This window comes from Lytechinus variegatus, chromosome 10, assembly GCF_018143015.1.
Source record: "Lytechinus variegatus isolate NC3 chromosome 10, Lvar_3.0, whole genome shotgun sequence".
Lineage (NCBI taxonomy): Eukaryota > Metazoa > Echinodermata > Echinoidea > Temnopleuroida > Toxopneustidae > Lytechinus > Lytechinus variegatus.
In genome coordinates this window covers 15,541,931-15,559,353 of record NC_054749.1, presented here as the reverse complement: position 1 = coordinate 15,559,353, position 17,423 = coordinate 15,541,931, and the positions used below count along the sequence as shown (strand labels likewise).

The 17,423-nt window shown below is 36.5% G+C and overlaps 3 protein-coding genes and 1 long non-coding RNA gene across 10 annotated transcripts in view; 2 read left to right on the top strand and 2 right to left on the bottom strand.

Annotated features, from left to right (window-relative positions):
- The window catches only part of LOC121423164 (DNA (cytosine-5)-methyltransferase 3A-like), a 63,047-nt gene extending 58,976 nt beyond the window's left edge, over nt 1-4,071 (bottom strand). The window contains exon 1 of the mRNA XM_041618470.1: nt 3,992-4,071. The gene's annotated coding sequence lies outside the window, so the exon portion shown is untranslated. The remainder of the gene's footprint in view (nt 1-3,991) is intronic.
- LOC121423167 (rRNA methyltransferase 2, mitochondrial-like) lies at nt 4,017-7,828 on the top strand. The gene is made up of 3 exons (XM_041618480.1): nt 4,017-4,639; nt 5,734-5,887; nt 7,268-7,828. Exons 1-3 carry the CDS (start codon nt 4,433-4,435, stop codon nt 7,708-7,710), a joined length of 804 nt encoding a protein of 267 aa, XP_041474414.1. The 5' UTR covers nt 4,017-4,432; the 3' UTR covers nt 7,711-7,828.
- A 425-nt stretch (nt 7,829-8,253) lies between these two features.
- Nucleotides 8,254-9,431, top strand: LOC121423172. The gene is made up of 2 exons (XR_005971245.1): nt 8,254-8,537; nt 8,621-9,431. It is a non-coding gene; the product is annotated as an uncharacterized LOC121423172 (long non-coding RNA).
- A 1,621-nt stretch (nt 9,432-11,052) lies between these two features.
- Nucleotides 11,053-17,423, bottom strand: part of LOC121423165 (regulatory-associated protein of mTOR-like) — a 63,570-nt gene continuing 57,199 nt past the window's right edge. For all 7 annotated transcript variants that reach the window (XM_041618471.1, XM_041618472.1, XM_041618475.1 and 4 more), the window contains 3 exons: nt 16,443-16,559; nt 13,813-13,942; nt 11,053-13,110 (listed from right to left, as the gene is read on the bottom strand). In XM_041618471.1, the coding sequence (XP_041474405.1) occupies nt 13,045-13,110; nt 13,813-13,942; nt 16,443-16,559 (313 nt within the window). In that variant the 3' untranslated portion in view covers nt 11,053-13,044. The remainder of the gene's footprint in view (nt 13,111-13,812; nt 13,943-16,442; nt 16,560-17,423) is intronic.

Here is a 17,423-nt window from a genome sequence, read left to right as displayed (position 1 = left end):
CCAATGTGTGCAGCCACTAACCCTCTGAAACGAACAAGTTCGGGTCTACGTCGAACTACTTTCATAATTTAAACTGGATTTAAAAAAATAACTGAACGTTCTGTAATAAAAGTATTTTTTTAATTTCCATATCATGATGGATCATGATGAATAGATCCGCCAGTGAGTGATGTCACTAGCTGATCCATGGGGCACAGCTGGCCCGTGGCCCCCCCCCCCTTGAGAAGTAATTATTAAAATCTTAGCAAATATGCTAACTCAAGTGTGCCCCCTTTTTAAAGCGAGACCCTTTTCTGCTTGCTATTTATTTTGTTTACGAGTTAGTAGGTGGAAAACTTTTTTGCATGTCATTTTTCAGGAAAATGTGCCCCCCTTGGAAAATCCTGGATCTGCCCCTGATTAATGTGATACGTTAAATGTAAATGATACAATTATTGTTCAGTCTTTATAGAGCAATACCTCAATGCAGCTAGTCCAAGTGGATGCCAGGTTCCCAAAGGGTTTGACGTCATATATGGGAAGCTGCCCCATGACATTTTATGCACTAAAAAATGGTTCATAATTGCTTTAAAAATATTTCAGGAGCGTCAGTGAAATGATTTGTCGCTTGATATAAACTGAAGATAAATTTTTTTTTTGGATTTTTCTAGAAAATTACATTTCATTAATATTTTCTATACACCAAATATGGGAAAGCTGCTCGCAAATGACGTCACCATTGAAATATAAAAGTATAGCTTTTTAAATCTTTGATTGATTTCCTAAAACCCTCACCATTATCTTTTTATTTTTTTCTGCTATTCTACAATGACTTTTAAACTTCCCCTGCAATGAATTAAGTTCAATTGCGATCAAGAGTGTGCTTCAAATTGAATACTAATACAGCGATTTGACATGAGAAGGCCATGAGAGTCCAGAAAAAATAGGATATTCTAAAAGATTATCAATTTGGTGCAGACGATCTATCTATGATTTTAAGAATGTCACCCTTTCCATTATTTTCATTTTCTTAAAACCTTTCTTAGTTAATCTATGTAGGGCTTACATGCGGGGGCTTTTTGATTTTTTTTTTCATGGGGGTTGAAGACTCTTTTACCTATACCATTATGACCTCTGCCATTTTTACCTCTGCCATTTTTACCTCTGCCATTATTACCTCTGCCATTTTTACCTCTGCCATTTTTACCTTTGCCATTTTTACCTCTGCCATTTTTACCTCTGCCATTATTACCTCTGCCATTTTTACCTCTGCCATTATTACCTCTGCCACTTTTACCTCTGCCATTTTTACCTCTGCCATTATTACCTCTGCCATTTTTACCTCTGCCATTTTTACACCGAGCCCTGCGAACTACGTTCGCCGCACGCGCATATAATAGACTCGTGATCGTCGCAGATTGAAAAAGGGGCATGCGGATCTGATCATAGTTACTAAGGACATTGAAGATTTCTCGATAGAAAGACTGGGCATGAACTGTTAAAATGTGAATAATAACAAGCACAATAATTAATGTATTAAAAGAGTGCATGTACAAGGGGCCCCCGCAGTACCCAAATGATATGTTACAACGATCTCCCGCCGACTGTTTAAGGATGAAAATGCAATGTAAACATACTGCATGGCAATAATTAGGCAGCCATGCTTAATTTTACGTTCCCTGTAATAAAGTGAATATCACGCACAATTCTCAATCTTTAATTCTATAGGGCATCAATGGAAATAATTTAATTCCGTGCACGTGGTACTCTTAGGAAATAAAGAAATATTCGTACTTTGCAATAAACTAACGTGAGAGGGGGCTATTGTGGTTTCCAGACCGGGTTCCAAGCAGACTCCGGGCAAAATTGCCACAAGCATCTCATGGTTCAACACATTGATCTGTATCCAGATTTGAAATTGAACAAGGCATTTAATTACCGTACATTTTCAGAGGTAAAACGTGCAAAAATTAAAAGTGAAGAAAAAAAAAGATGAGTGAAAGAATAATGTAAAAAAACAATGAAAACGGAAGAAATAGAAGAGGAGCGTGCAGGGGGGGGGGGGGGAGAAAAAGAATGAGGGGGAGCCAGCTGGGGAGGAGTGATGGAGGACTGGGGGAGGAGGAAGAATTTTATGAAGAAAGGAAGGAGGAAGAAAGAGGGAGGAGTAGGAAGAGGAGAAGAAGAAGACAGAGGGTTGGAAGGAGGATGAGAAGAAGAAAAAAAAAGAACACTAACAGCCCCATCATACTGTATGTCTTAGCCCCTGTTCAAAAGACGGCGCCGCTCCTGTTTATATCAAATCAAAATAGATTGATTACTGATTCATATAGGGCTTACACATGGCGCTTCTAACTAACAAATGGGGGCGGGGGTGATATAGTGATGGACAGAAATGAAGGCAATTAATGTCAATAAGTTTGTTTTCAGCCAAAATTGAGAGGTTTTGAAGATCTAGAGACTGTGAGGGAAAGATAAAGTGACAGAAGGGGATGCTAAAAAGGCTATTCTACATAAATAAAATGAAAGAATATAGGTAAATAAGTAAATTAATAAACTTCAAATCCACAGTGACTCCGTCATCTTTTATCACATTTAATCCCCCCCCCAAAAAAAAAAATTATGTTAAATGTTATTATCCAAATTACCTTATAAAAAGCTATTGAAAAGAAATACTACGTACGAATTTGTATGGCCTGTAGTCTAAATAAAACAAAAATAGATCCAACCGAATATTTTTCGGATTTAACCGTCATATCATTGAATAAAGCTAAAATATTTGAACAGTTTTTAGATTTAGGAGTTAATCCTCGTCACTTTTAATAGTTAGTTTTGAGATTTAAAAGTTATTTCCTTTGGTCACTATTTACAGCCGATATGAATTAATTTCAATCCTTGAAATGTACAGTGTATTATATTTTCAATCATTTCCTGATATTCAGAAGATGAGAAATTATATTTGTCGTGGAGTAGTTTTGGAGTTCAAGTTCTTCCACGCTTTCGATTGTTAATTGTGAAGTCAAGTAATAAAATATTACATTCAATAAAGCTTTTTTTTTGGGGGGGGGGGGGGCTCGCCGGACATTGTAGTGTTGTTGTCTACATTCAACACAGAAGTGCATTTATTTTGTTGTGGGGTTCGCTATGCTTGAGCACATATTGCAACTGTTTATCTACCGCACAAATAAAACAGATTCATTTTTTTAAAAGATAGACCACTGTTTTGTTTTTTATATACGCAAAATATGGAGAATTTTTTATTTCATTTTTTTAATAATTTTTTTTTTTTTTTTTTTTTGGGGGGGGGGGGTTCGCCGGACATTGTAGTGTTGTTGTCTACAATCAACACAGGAGTGCACTTTGTTGTGGGGTTCACAAATGTTTGAGCATGCACAACTGTTTATTATCTACCACATAAAATATAAAAACACTTTACTTTTCTAAAGATAGAAAATTGTTTCATATATATATATATATATATATATATATATATATATATATATATATATATATATATATATATATATATATAATATATAAATATATATATATATATATATATCTATATATATATTTATATATTATATATATATATATATATATATATATATATATATATATACATACACACACACACACAATATATGGAGGATTTGCATGCTTGTCTCTTATCATAAAAAAAGAAACTTCAATAATTCACAACTTTATACTTTGATGGATTTTCATCAAACCTTCCCCAATATCACATATATATATATATATATATTGCAACCCTCCGGCCTCGCCTCGATCATCATCATCATCACCTTCGTTAAATAGACATATTCATCATTATCACCCTCTCCTTCCTCCTCCTCATCATATTACATCAGTCATCATCATCACCACCCATCAAAATCACTGCCATCTTCATCTCATTGTCATCATTGTGGACACGCCCACACCACGCCCACTTCTCACACATGACCCTTACAAATGCATAGATACAAGATTGCCGCAAGGGCGTTCATACCGCCACTACTTGCTGCCGTTGTTAGCCAAGCCGGTCCGGGTTGGATGCATATTCGGGATTCGCTGCTATCTGGAGCAACGCATCGCAGGCCATGTTGTTCGTTTAAGGCAGCTCGATGAAACAAAGGAACACATTCACGAGGAACCAGGAAGGCTCAAATCTACTGATCTCTTAGAAGTGATGCACTATACTAAAATCTACTCTCATGTTGACTAACTCTGCCTGGATTGAATTTGAAAGCATGCCATTGACATTGGATTGTCCCAGACGTTTGAATTCGCGTCATAGCGAGACGACATGACAATTGAATTTTAAATAGTATTCATTCACTTCAAGTCAGAGGTCGAGGTGGACTAAATTAGATGTCTGTAATTGCCAAATTATTGTTTATATCATGACGTTTTCCTAAGAAGATTTTACCAGTAATCTTTGCCTTGATTCATGGCTCATGCCACTGACATGTGTTCCCATGCGCGGTCGTTGTCAGTACAGCTGCTGATGAGAATGAGATCAAAAGATGTTGGTGCAAGATGCATTCATGCGAGCAGTGTCCTGAGAAAGAAGAAACCTGGTCTGAAAAATAAATCACACAGCTCTCAGCAGTGGATCAACAGGCACCTCACTGATCCATTTGTCAAGCAAGCAAGGGTATGATGATTAAATAGGCCTACTATAATAAACAATTTGCATATGGGCTATTCCACGGTTACTCACGTTACATTTGGAGACACCTTGACTCATACTTGGAGCTGTAACTCCATTATTATTGATAGGAACTAAACATCTCCGTATCACAACAAAGTACACAGTCTGACTATCCTTTGTATAAAAACAAAACTTGGGAAATTCTATTATGCTCCTGGCATATCTTTGGAATGTGTCGGTTACTCATGTTACATGATTTGTCCCAACCTGTGGAATTGCCCATATAATGATCAGATAATAATTTTGGGAGGTGAGGAATTGAAATGGGGGTTTTGATGTGTAATGATTCTTGTATAAATTGCACCAAATTGGTATTAATTACTAGATTCTGATTATTTACAAAACTTGAAGTATTCATAGACTTATGTTTTTATGAAAATGTACTAAATTCAAATTCAAACTTGGTACAAAATCAAGAATGAATTTTGTGGAGATAGGTTCCCTATACATGTAAGAATGCATGGCTTTGGTTTATTACGAGCATGTGTAGTGAAGCAAGACTTATTCCCGAAAAACAACCAATGAAACAGACTGAAGCTTTCAGTTTGGGATAATATGAAGTGTAAATTGTGTTTTCTTGAACTGCCACAATATAAATCCCGAAATTCATTACATCTTCATGAATAAGTGCTTTGTGCATTTGATTAATTTAAACATCTTGTATTATTCAATTTTCTTCTGTATGTGTCTGGTTGCAGTGATGTGCATAGTCTTATTCTTTGTACTAGATCTCTGGCTTGAGACATTGCAGGAAAGGTGCCTTCTTTACTGAACTTCTTCAACTTGCCATAATAATCAACTCTTATGATTGTGGGCAACAACGGGAAGACAAGACATAAAAATTTTGACTACCTGTAATAATTTAGGAAAAACCCCAAATACTAGAACCCTGTGGTGTACACAATCAGTTACTTAAGTCTGTGCATGATCATTAATTGAATAAAAGAAAATATTTGGAATTTTTTTGTAAAATATTTCAGAAAATTACATAAATCTAATCAAATGGTGTGATGTTGGGGTGTTTTTTTATTTGACAGGCTGACAACTACAGGGCTAGGAGTGCATACAAGCTTTTGGAAATAGACTCCCGGTACAGACTTATGAAGTATGGTCAGACTATTATTGAATGTGGAGCAGCACCCGGCTCATGGACACAAGTGGCTGTTGAAAAGACTAATTCTGCTATGCAAAGTAAGTTGTATTTGAATATAACACGGACATTTGTTTTTTAAATTTTCTTTTGAGAATATTGATTATTAAGAGTTCAGTGAATCCTGTATTAAAAAAAATGATAGTTTTTCATTGGATATCACTTTAGTGAAAGATAGTTTTTGGAAGTCTCCCTAATCTTGAGATAATTTGCATATTCCTGAATAAGAGTACAGTATAAACAAGGGTATTGTAGGTAGACCTACACCTTTCATTTAGATAATGTTAATAATATTAAACATAATGAAAACAATAATAAAAATTGTAATAATTATATTGATATTAACAACAACATTATTATTATTATTATTATTATAGTTATAATTCTTATAATAAAGCACTTTTTCAAAAGTTACGAAGTGCTATACAAAATGACAAAAACAAAAATAACAATGGGTAAAATTTAACATGAAATGAAACACTAATATCTATACTTTACCAAGTCTGTGCAGCATTATTTTCAAGCAAGAATCCCGCTGTAAAGGCCACAGCATTTTCAGCTTTCCTGCATTCCCCATTGTTTTGTTAATGACAAACGTGAATATTAGTGATGGAAAGATTCTTATGGGAGTCTTGCGTGATTGCTGTTGCTTTGATTTTTCTTTTGAATTAAGCACTCCTTGATATTGACAGTTATTCATGATACATTATTTGCCAGTGTTTTTTTTTACCACTAGTAATACCCAATGCAATATCTTGCAGCCATATTTATTATTATCACCCTTATCAGACATCTGAGCTGGTCATTTACAAAACCGTATTGCCCTACATTTTCTGAATATCGGTATATTGTTTGTATTTTCCTCGGTCTCAATGTGCGTATTTACTTTGCATGCAGACGACGCAAAATATACCTTTGTATTTTCCCTGGTCTCACATCCGGGCATTTGTGGATGCGTATAGAGAGATACGCTTCATAAGGATTCGCGCACCAACAATATACGTCATAATAAAGACAACGCTGGATACGAGCGCTTGCAAGTACGTCATAATGGTAAAGTGCAGAGCCTAGACCGATATTAACATGACACAATAGAACTCTATTTTTAAAATAAATATCCTCATGATTTTTGCTCTAGATATCTGATTTGGATGATAATAAAAATATTGACTGGCTCTTCTTTCGGGGAACATCAAATATATTGCCCTTAAATGACCCATATTGCCCTCATCTAAAGACTCGGGCCAATATGATTCTTTTGCTGGCAATATATTTGATGTTCCCCTCAAGGCCAGTCAATATTATATATTTCATTTCTTATAGATACTTTTGGTGATTCTGGCTTAATATGAAAGTCAGAATCTAGCTGTATAATAATTTCATCCAATCTCTCATCCTTTTTTAAAATCATTTTATCACAGACAATGCCAAACCCAGGGGAACCGTCATAGCTGTGGATCTACTTCATATGCAACCTGTAGAGGGCGCTATCATCCTAGATCAGCGTGACTTTACCGACCCTCTCATCCAGGAGGAGATACTGGGTCATTTAGACAACAGACTTCCTGATGCTGTCTTGAGTGACATGGCTCCGAACGCTACCGGAATCCACGCCATGGACCACGAGCAAATCGTCGCCCTCGCACGGACAGCGATGGGCTTCGCGACAAAGGTTTTGTGCGAGAACGGTCACTTCCTGACAAAGTTGTGGGATGGACATGAGACGGGGCTCTTGAAAAGGGACCTTGCAGATTGTTTCCGCTCAGTGAAGACATTGAGGCCCGAAGCGAGTCGAAAGGAATCTTCTGAGATTTACCTATTAGCGCGAGGTTTTAAGAGATATCTGGTTCATCCTAAAAGCTGATGTACATTGTATTTAAAGCACCTCTCCCACCTGATTGTATCTATCTGGAGGGGAAACCCAGAAGAGGAACTCTCCAAAAACATACATCCTGTCCAGAATTTGTTTTTTCTTTATCAACTGTTAAAGAGAAATTCCAGTAGTTGCAGTTAACACTGATTTCATGAGAAAGTCTGTAAAACAAGGCTTAATTGCCAGTATATCATCGAGGATCTAGATCTGGTACAGTTACATTAACTGGACTTTGTGAAATCTTGAAATCTACGCTGAAAAATGTTCACACCGAAAATCCCCAACACAGATAAGCGCACGTGGGACAATGTATAATTATTGCTTAGGGCGTCGGGCCCGACGCCCTACCCAAATCCCGTGCTTATTTGCTGATTTCTCAGCAATTACACAATTTCTTCCAGAATCCTTTGGCACATGCGTTTTATCTATACAAAGAGACACTTTAGTGGTCATTTTATTGGATTCTGTACAAACTCATTTTGATATCGTTACCAAAACTAGCATTTACCTTTAAGAAGATGTAGTGTGGACTTGACATCTATTTGGTGTTTACCCATTGTGTAATTTGTGTTCTCTATGAATTTGAATTGAAAATATTTTGATGATCTGGGATTTCATGTTATTTGTGTATTCTTCTCCGCATCTTTAAGTCATCGTCTCTCTTTCACCCTTAAATCAAGCAGGTGAATGATGAGATTGAATTTGATATATACAATAAAATTGGTTGAGTTCCGAAAAGGTTCTTCCAAACTGAGTTGGAAACCAAGTATACCAGGTATTCTGTGGTCGGAAAATTGATCCCAATCATGAGATTCCAGGTATTTTTTTTTTTTTTTTTTGTTAGAGACACATATCTCACCAACAAATTAATGCGAGCAAAAAGCGCGAGCTGAAATTCCAGGTATTTTTGCTGGTGGAAATCAAATAACTTGTTACTATTCTTAAAAATCCTGCTAGATAATTTCCCAGGCCAGTGAGTACACTGGCAGTGCAGACGTCATGAGGGGCTTGGTTGCTTGACTTGTGCACCTCATCAGCTATCGAGACCTTACTGCGCAAGCTCACAACTCCAAGTTCGGGTTGTAATGAATGTAATTTTCTGGTTATTCTGAGACCTGAACAAGTTTGGTGATCAAATCAGTTAATTTGCAAACACCTCAATAAATGCAACAAATCCAAGGTTTTATGTTACGTCAGACATGAATCTTTATTTTGAACAAAGACCATATTGAGCAGTCATGCTTCTTTATACAAATACAGTTTATAACATGCCATCATAGTTTATCTTATATACAATTTTACAAAAGAAATTAGGACTTGCACAAGACACATTCAGACAAATGAATTACAATCTCTATGACTTTTTCCCCCTTGAACATCAAGAGGTATACTTTTTCAAATCAGTAATATTTCCCTTTTTATGTAGATCTATGCTTCAATTCACACTTTGATTTCTGTCACAGAAAACATCAAAATATATATTTTTTTATTAAAAGTATGGGGTTTGAGCCTTCAGCGTAATACATCAGTGTGGAGAAGGATGAAAATAATAGCCGTTACAAAGACACTTATAATGTTCATCTCAATTATTCTTGTGACTCTTGTCCGTAGCATTGGTTTGACAATGACTCCATCTAAAATCTGGAAACCCATATCTTAGACAATGGGTGATTTCAAATTTTGGTGTCGACCTTTTTTGGTGATGGTGTATGCCTTAGGATTAAAATCAGCACAGCACCTTTACTAAAATAAAGCTGGTCCTCAACTGAATCTCAATAGGTTTTCAGCTATCAATAATATGATTTGGGTCATGATTGTGAACTCAATTTACGTGTTAGTGCTTGGGAAGGCAATCTGGATTATTCTTCCAACACCAACACTGAACATATCAGGTACTGGTGCTAAGGCTATGTAATTTGTGCTTCCAATACCAACACCAATGCTGAACATAGTAAGTGCCGGTGCTAAGGCTATGTAATTTGTGCTTCCAATACTTACACCAATGCTGAACACATTAGGTGTTGGTCTTCCAACACCAACACTGATCACATTAGGTGCTGGTGCTAGGGAAGGCAATCTGAATTACGCTTCAAACACCCAACACCAAAATTGAAATCACCCAATGGGCAAAGATAGGTGTATTTATACTGGATGCTAGCCTACTACAGGCTTTACAGTATTATAAGGGCTGAAAAGGCATTATTCTGGTGGAAACTTGTCCTGATTGAATCTTTCGTCAATAGACTGTTATACAAGAAAGAAAGAAACAGGAATCAGTACAAAACAACGCATAGCTCGTGTCCATCTGGTTATCTGTGCTTTCACCACTCAAGTTGAATATTAATGGTAATATATGAATTATTAGTTATGAATTACACTTAGTGACTAATGAGCTCAATGAAATTAAATGTACTAAATATTGAATCATATTGTTGCATTTCATGCTGATTTATATATTCCAATACTTTCGGTGGAAAGAAAACAGTGATATTGGAAAGAAAAAAAAGGTTAGGTATTAGGCCATTCAGTGTATCACAACAGTGTCACAATGACCTACCAAGTTCTCAATAAATCATATTGGTAATTTCATTTTTTTTCTAATTACCACCCCCCCCTACAAAAAACCCACAACAAACCACATGTAATGATTATTACCCTTTATATCAATATCCAATCTAAATGCTGAGCAAAAAGGCAGAACGTCCCATTATTATAAGTCATTGGTATTGCTCAGCCAGGGATTGAACCCATGACCTTCATGAGGCGGGTGCTCTACCACTGAGCCACCATGTGTGAGACCTTTCTGAACTGATTTGTCATGACTTTTCTAAAATTGTAATGCTCTTGGCTTAAGCAGATCATGAAATAACACCAGATTAACGAAAAAAGGGAGTCAGATGTACAAAGAAGTTGATTATTTCATGGAACTGATTCATGATTGATACGTGTATGCATTCATTATAAATTAACACCGTTTTTCTCAATTTCTGATCTTTTCCATGCAAAATAGTGTGCACTTGTATAATTGGTACAAGAAAAACTCATCAGCTTGACTAAATAACAATAAATTAAAACGAGGTAAGATGATTGATAAATTACAGATAACATAATTTACAATTTAAAAATATAGCACCATGCTTTTAATAGCATCCAATCTAAATGAATATGCAGCATGGTTACCTAATCGACCAATCAGAAGAGGGTTCAGGGGTCATGTGGGAGATGCCGATTTCACATGGACACAGATATAACTGAATTCTTTCACAGGTAAACAAATACTGGGTAGACTGTGACTTATGAAGATTTCTCCCATTTTGAATCATACTTGCTAACTTGCCTAAGTCAACCTTCTGTATAGAGGAATATATTCTCCTAGGTCAAAACAATTTTTTAGACCTGGGTCCCGTAACACAAAGGTTAGCAATTGATCGTACGCTTGATCTTTACGATTTATTGTACATTGTAGTCTATGGAATCAATCATAGAAAAATGTTCTACGATCATTGCTAAGTTTTGTGTTACAGGCCCCAGATTAGAACTTTCTGATGCATGACTTTGGGGGTAAACCACTAAAAGGTACAAGATTTGATTAGGTAAATCATGTGTTATATAAATTCTACTTTGACAAAGTCATGTTTATAGTTCTTAACACTTGCTTAATCTGAAGCTTCTAAGCACTCGATCATCATTCAACAAAATTAACATGGCTTCAGCAGAGCAGCTACATGTATTACACTCTTCTGCTTTACAGGGAATAAATTCTGCCAGGCAACCATTTCTCATCTGGGTTGACCAAGTGTAGCACAATGTGATTCCTTTTTTGTTTCTAAAGGAAATCAATGCCTGGGGTAGGATTCAAACCCATGACCCTCTAAATGAGAGACCTTAGACAAGCCTACTGTAGCATGATACCTCCAGTGCAGAACATATATTGTGTCTATGGTATATCTCAGTGTACATTAGAAACCCATTATGGCCCTAAACTCTGATCAGACTAATATCTTTGTTCGATCCTACTGTTGGAAACTCTGACTGAATCGTCATGTCGGTGCTAGAACGCACTTCGCAGAACATTTTTGTGCACCACATAGGTGCAGAAACACCCTTACACAGTGCACTTATGCATGCTGCTCATGGCGTTTTTGCGCGGATGCGATGCATGAATGTGTGGTGTTAAGGGCATTCTTGTACCGACACAAACTGAAAAGTCAAAGGGTCTGTTCACACTATTTATTTGTATTGACATCTTTTTCTCATACTACGAAAGTGATGACATGTGTTGTAGAGACCCGACTACCAACTATTATTGTTCACTCTTCAGAAACATTTTTCTTTATCCTTTAGTGTGAATACTGATAAATCAATCAACCTTAACCCTTCCCGGGATACGACAGCTAAAATACAGTCAGTCTACCTTTCATTTACACCAACAAACCTATGTAAGTTGGACACTAAAAAAATTTGTCTGGACAGTCAATCCACGGTCATACTTGAACACTTTCACAAAACTCTCCTCTCTAAGTTTTGTATACGTCATGCCTACTGTGATGCACCAAGGTATAATCGACTGTATCTCAATCTCTCATCCCATTGAACGGTAATCTTACTTGTGTAATACCCATCCATTCCTACCTATAAGAAATTAGTAATAAGAGGGTCACATGTTTGACTCCCACCTTGGCCTAGCATCCTCTGACTATGCACCAATCTACACTTCGCCACCCTGTAGGATGCGAATGCGAATGGAGTATGCGAAGCAATGGAGTCTGGGCTGTCGTGCTGAATTACTACTCAGGGAGTGGAAGAGGTGCATACATTGTGTTAGCTTGCCAGAAATCATTACCCAGAGTAATATTCTATATGTAAAGCACTTAGAAACATCATTTAGATGTATTAAATGGCATATAGAAGCAGAAACTTTTCATTCTTATAAGTAATGTAACGGCCAATTGAAAAAAAATCTGAATATTTTTTCTACATGTATAGATGAACTGTATTTGTTTTTTTTTCTCTGTGCCATGTGTCAATTTGACATGTTATAGTTGATATCATCAAGCTACTTCCAAATGTCACATAAGGTATTAACAAAATGACATTGAAATTACTCGTAGAGGTAAAAAATTACTGCTTGTATATTTTTAAACGGGAAACAAGAACAAACACAAAAAGAGTTAGAGGAAACAATCAGTTTTGTGCACTTTTCCTGGGTAACATTATCATTTGGGCATGAAGAATCCAGACATCAGTACAAGACAGACAATGCTAGATCTCAAAGACACGATTCCAACATGAAATGTGGCTGGGTGTGAACGATGGATGTTTGGGTTATCTCTTCTTGTCAGTGGAGTAGATCGAGAGGAAGGAATCGCGGCAACCAGCTGCTAGATGAAGCTGAAAAGACAAAGTTAGATTAGATAGTAACATTAGAGGTCACTGGCTTTAAAAGAAAAATAAAAAAAAACAAGATTTTTATCTTAATTAAGATTAATATTAATGAATCCCCCTCCATGATTTGAGGGGCTGCTTCCCAAAGGATACCTGTCTCATACCCTCTCTTCCCAATACCCTCAATCTCCCTGCTCCCTCTCTCTTCTCCTCTCCTTCCAACTCCACCAAGACCCATCCCCTTTCTATCTCTCTTCTCCCAACAGTCCCCCTCTCCTTCCCCTCCCCAGACCCATTCTCTATATCCCTTCCCCCTTCTTCCACTCTCTAGTTTAGTCCCCCTCTCCTTCCCCTCCCCCAAGACCCATCCCCTGTCTACCTCTCTTCCCCTTTCTCCCAATAGTCCCCCTCCCCCGACCCATCCTCTGTCTATCTCTCTTCCCCCCTTCTCCCAATAGTCCCCCTCTCCTTCCCCTCCCCAGACCCATTCTCTATCTCCCTTCCCCCTTCTTCCACTCTCTTAGTCCCCCTCTCCTTCCTCTCCCCCCCCCAAGACCCATCCTCTGTCTCTCTTCCCCCATCTCCTCAATAACCTTCCCTGTCCCCTCTCTCTTCTTCTCTCACTAACCCTTCTTTAGTTCCTTTCCTTTATATTCCCATTCCCTTCACTTCTTTCTACCTCTCAAGGTCTCTCTCTCTGAATCTTACCTTGTAAGGGTGGAAGGCAAGAGTACTAACTGGTCCAATCCTCTGTCCTATAAATCCTTCATAGTACTTGATTGTGCTGAGTGTATCGCCCATTGTGTTGTACACATTGATCTGTTGGTTCTTGTAACCACTAATAATAAAAGAAGAAAACAAATAATGATGCTTCAACAAGGCCTCAATAGTCATATCATTGGAAGTTTGATGTTGTAATCTCTTCTTCTTGTTTATGTTTTTTAGACATGATCATGGAGTCATATTATTGAAACTGCCGCTCGAAATCAGCAGGAGATAACAGATTTTTATTTTGCATTTTGTTGTATTTTGTTTTTATTCTATATCTCAGTGGAGCTTGTAGAAAAACATCCATATCCTGAATTTGGTAGGAATTATATAAACAGGGCCTGACATATGATCACATCTTAAAATACCTTATTGCCTCATTGAAGTTGAATGTATTAAGACAAACATGTTCTAATCATTAAGTGTTGTATCTGACATGTATCTTTACTAGGTTTTGTATATTATTGATTTTTTCGTCCACATTGAAAAAATATATAGCAAAAAGCATGTCAATCATGATTCATAACAAAGCAGAAGAAAGGATGAAGAATTCAAACTTAGCTGGATACAACTGACTTTGTCAAAAACAGGTACATAAAAACATAACACAGAACAGAGAGCTTGCAAAGTCAAACACTTTACTTGTATGAGAGGCAAGCCATGAGACTTAGTTTCAACTCTGGAACACATAGTGAAAAGGTGAAAATTTACCCAGCAGGTTAATGCTTGATAGAAGAATGAGTTTGTTTCAGATATTTTTCCAAAGAGGTATTTCAAAACAGGGTGTGTCCTGATCAAAATTTTTAAAGGCAGAAGCATGCATTCAAGTAATTCATTCACACAAGGGGTGTTAATGAATTAGTCAAAGTTCCTACATGTATAAAAGAAAACAAGTCTTTTGTAGGTTAACTGAATGTATTGAATGGGTTGGAAGTTGAGAGGATTAATAGATAATCCATTGGCTAATCTGATATACAATAACATCATCACAGTACCTCACAAATTACAAGTCCATTGTTTACTTGAGTGAATTTCAGTAAGACTGCACCCAAATCAATTGGGTATCATGACTTAATGTGTAAGAGACTGTGGGATGGTTGCTAAAATTGTGACTGGGGCAGCAAATGCAACCACGGTTCTTGGACATGATAATATGTAAAATAAATAAAAGCTACCGTAAATCCTTTCACTAAAGAGGCAGTCATTTACTGCTACAAAACCCTCTCCATCTATCTATCTATCTATCTATACCCTCACAATATTTGATATTGATAAATTACAAATCTTATCTTATCACTGTTTCCATATATCATGATTAGGGTTTCTTTTAATGCTGAAATTCATTATTATAATACCAGATCTCGTCATAAATTTCATAAATGGAAATACAATAATAGAAGTAAACAAACTCTTTGTCACACTGGCCCTTTTTTATGGAATTCTTTCGACTTCACCTCATTCAAACTCCAACATAATACATGTAATTCTTTATAAAAACAATATAAGACTCACCTTTTTAATTTGTATTAATACTCCTCTTTATCCTTCGTGTTTGTATATTTGTGTCTATTCTTTTGTCATTTAATGTTATTACGAGTTGTTTTCAATTTGGTTATTCATGTTTTTGGTGTATTTTATACAAGCCATACCTTGGCTTTCTCATACACCATTTTCCAATCAATCAAACCACTATGTAGATTGACCAGTTACTATCATTCGTAACTCGATGGCAATCCATCAGTGTCATATTTTTTTCTACAAGAAATTTTCAAAATGCCCTTTGTAAACGAAGGAGAACACACCGAACTGTCGAGAAATCAATGAATTTATGTCATATCCAGAAAACATTTTGAATATTCATGCATTTTAGATGTTGACGTTGCTGGCCATTCATAGTTGCGATTGATCGGATCAATTGCAGACACATTAGACATACTATGATGTAGTGAATATTCATCTTTTACTTACTTTCTCATAAAATAAAATCAGTATTTAATGGAAGTCATTTCAATTATCCTTTAAAGGCCATGTCCACCCCAACAAAAAGTTGAAATAGAGAAAAATCCAATAAGCGTAACAATGAAGATTTCATCAAAATCTGATTTAAAATAAGCGTGTTACCATATTTTTTAGTTTCATTTAATTTCACATACAATTATATGCACATCCTGGTCAGGATGCATGAGGGGAATTATGACATCACCTACTCACTATTTCTTTTGTATTTTGAGAAACAAAGATTTATTCCCTGCTAATTAAATGGAATTACAATGTACCATTGTTTTAACATTTTGTGGTTTAGTCAAGTTGGTCATTATTGTCAGATCTGTACAACAAAAGAAATAGTGACGGACATCATGAACTCTCTAAATTGAATAACACTGACCTGTGCACATAACTATTTTGTGAAAAATAAGCGAAAAATAAAAATGTCATATTTTTTTTATTTTACATCCGATTTTGATGAAATTTTCAGTGTCATGCTTGTTTGATTTTTCTCTATTGATTCAAATCAACATTCTTCGAGGTGGACTTGACCTTTAAAAGTAATGATATGAAGTTGTTCTTACCATGCAAAGATTCCAGCATGTGGATGAACAGCCATGGTATTAAGATCTGGAGCTGTGTTGACTACCTTCACAGACTCGGTGAATCGAGGATCCCAAAACCGCACATCACCTCCAAGACTGTTTCATGGATTAGAAAAATAGTAATACACAAATTACTTGAAGAGAACTGGTAATATTTCATACACATTACAAGAGTCATTTGATCTAGTTATCCATCGTCGTCATTTTGATGTGTCATTAAGTATCTTTTTTCTCTCTCATCATTATTGGTAAACAAACCTATGCATTGTACTGGTAAATGTAGCTGGTATGATTGAAAAATGTTACCAACTGCTGTTTTATATTCGCCATACAGGATCTTACCTTTTACTCCCAAATTCATTTTCAATAGCATCATCACCACCATCACTATTGTCAATACCAACATCACCATCATCATCATCATAAGCGCCATCATCACCATCACCATTACCACCACCATCATCAACATTATCATCATCAAAATCATCATCACCACCACCATCACCACCATCCAGGCCTGAGAGTGGCCCTTTTAAAAAATATCTGTTTTTTTGTGAATGTAGGGAGCGAAGTGATCAGAGTCTTGCACCTAACGGCCTAGGGTCCAGGGGCAACGCCCCGGAGGAGGTCGAGGGGGCAAAGCCCCCAAAGCTCATGGATTTGGGGGTTTTCAGAATTGTGTTTCTGAGGCACAAAGTGCTTAAATTCACCAGGAAATATACTTTCATTGGTAGTACATGCAACAATACCTCTCAATTATACATGTTAGAGGTTTATAGATTTTGAGTTCAATATTTCTGAATCAAATGGACAATACGTACATTAAATAATTCTATAATCCAGCTCCAGCCGCCATTCGCGTACTTGACTTCCTTATTACACCACGTACAGTAAGCTTTACCGGGTTTCTCAATTTTCCGTATGCACTCACTTGCCACCCTTCCATCCACTGATTTTTCA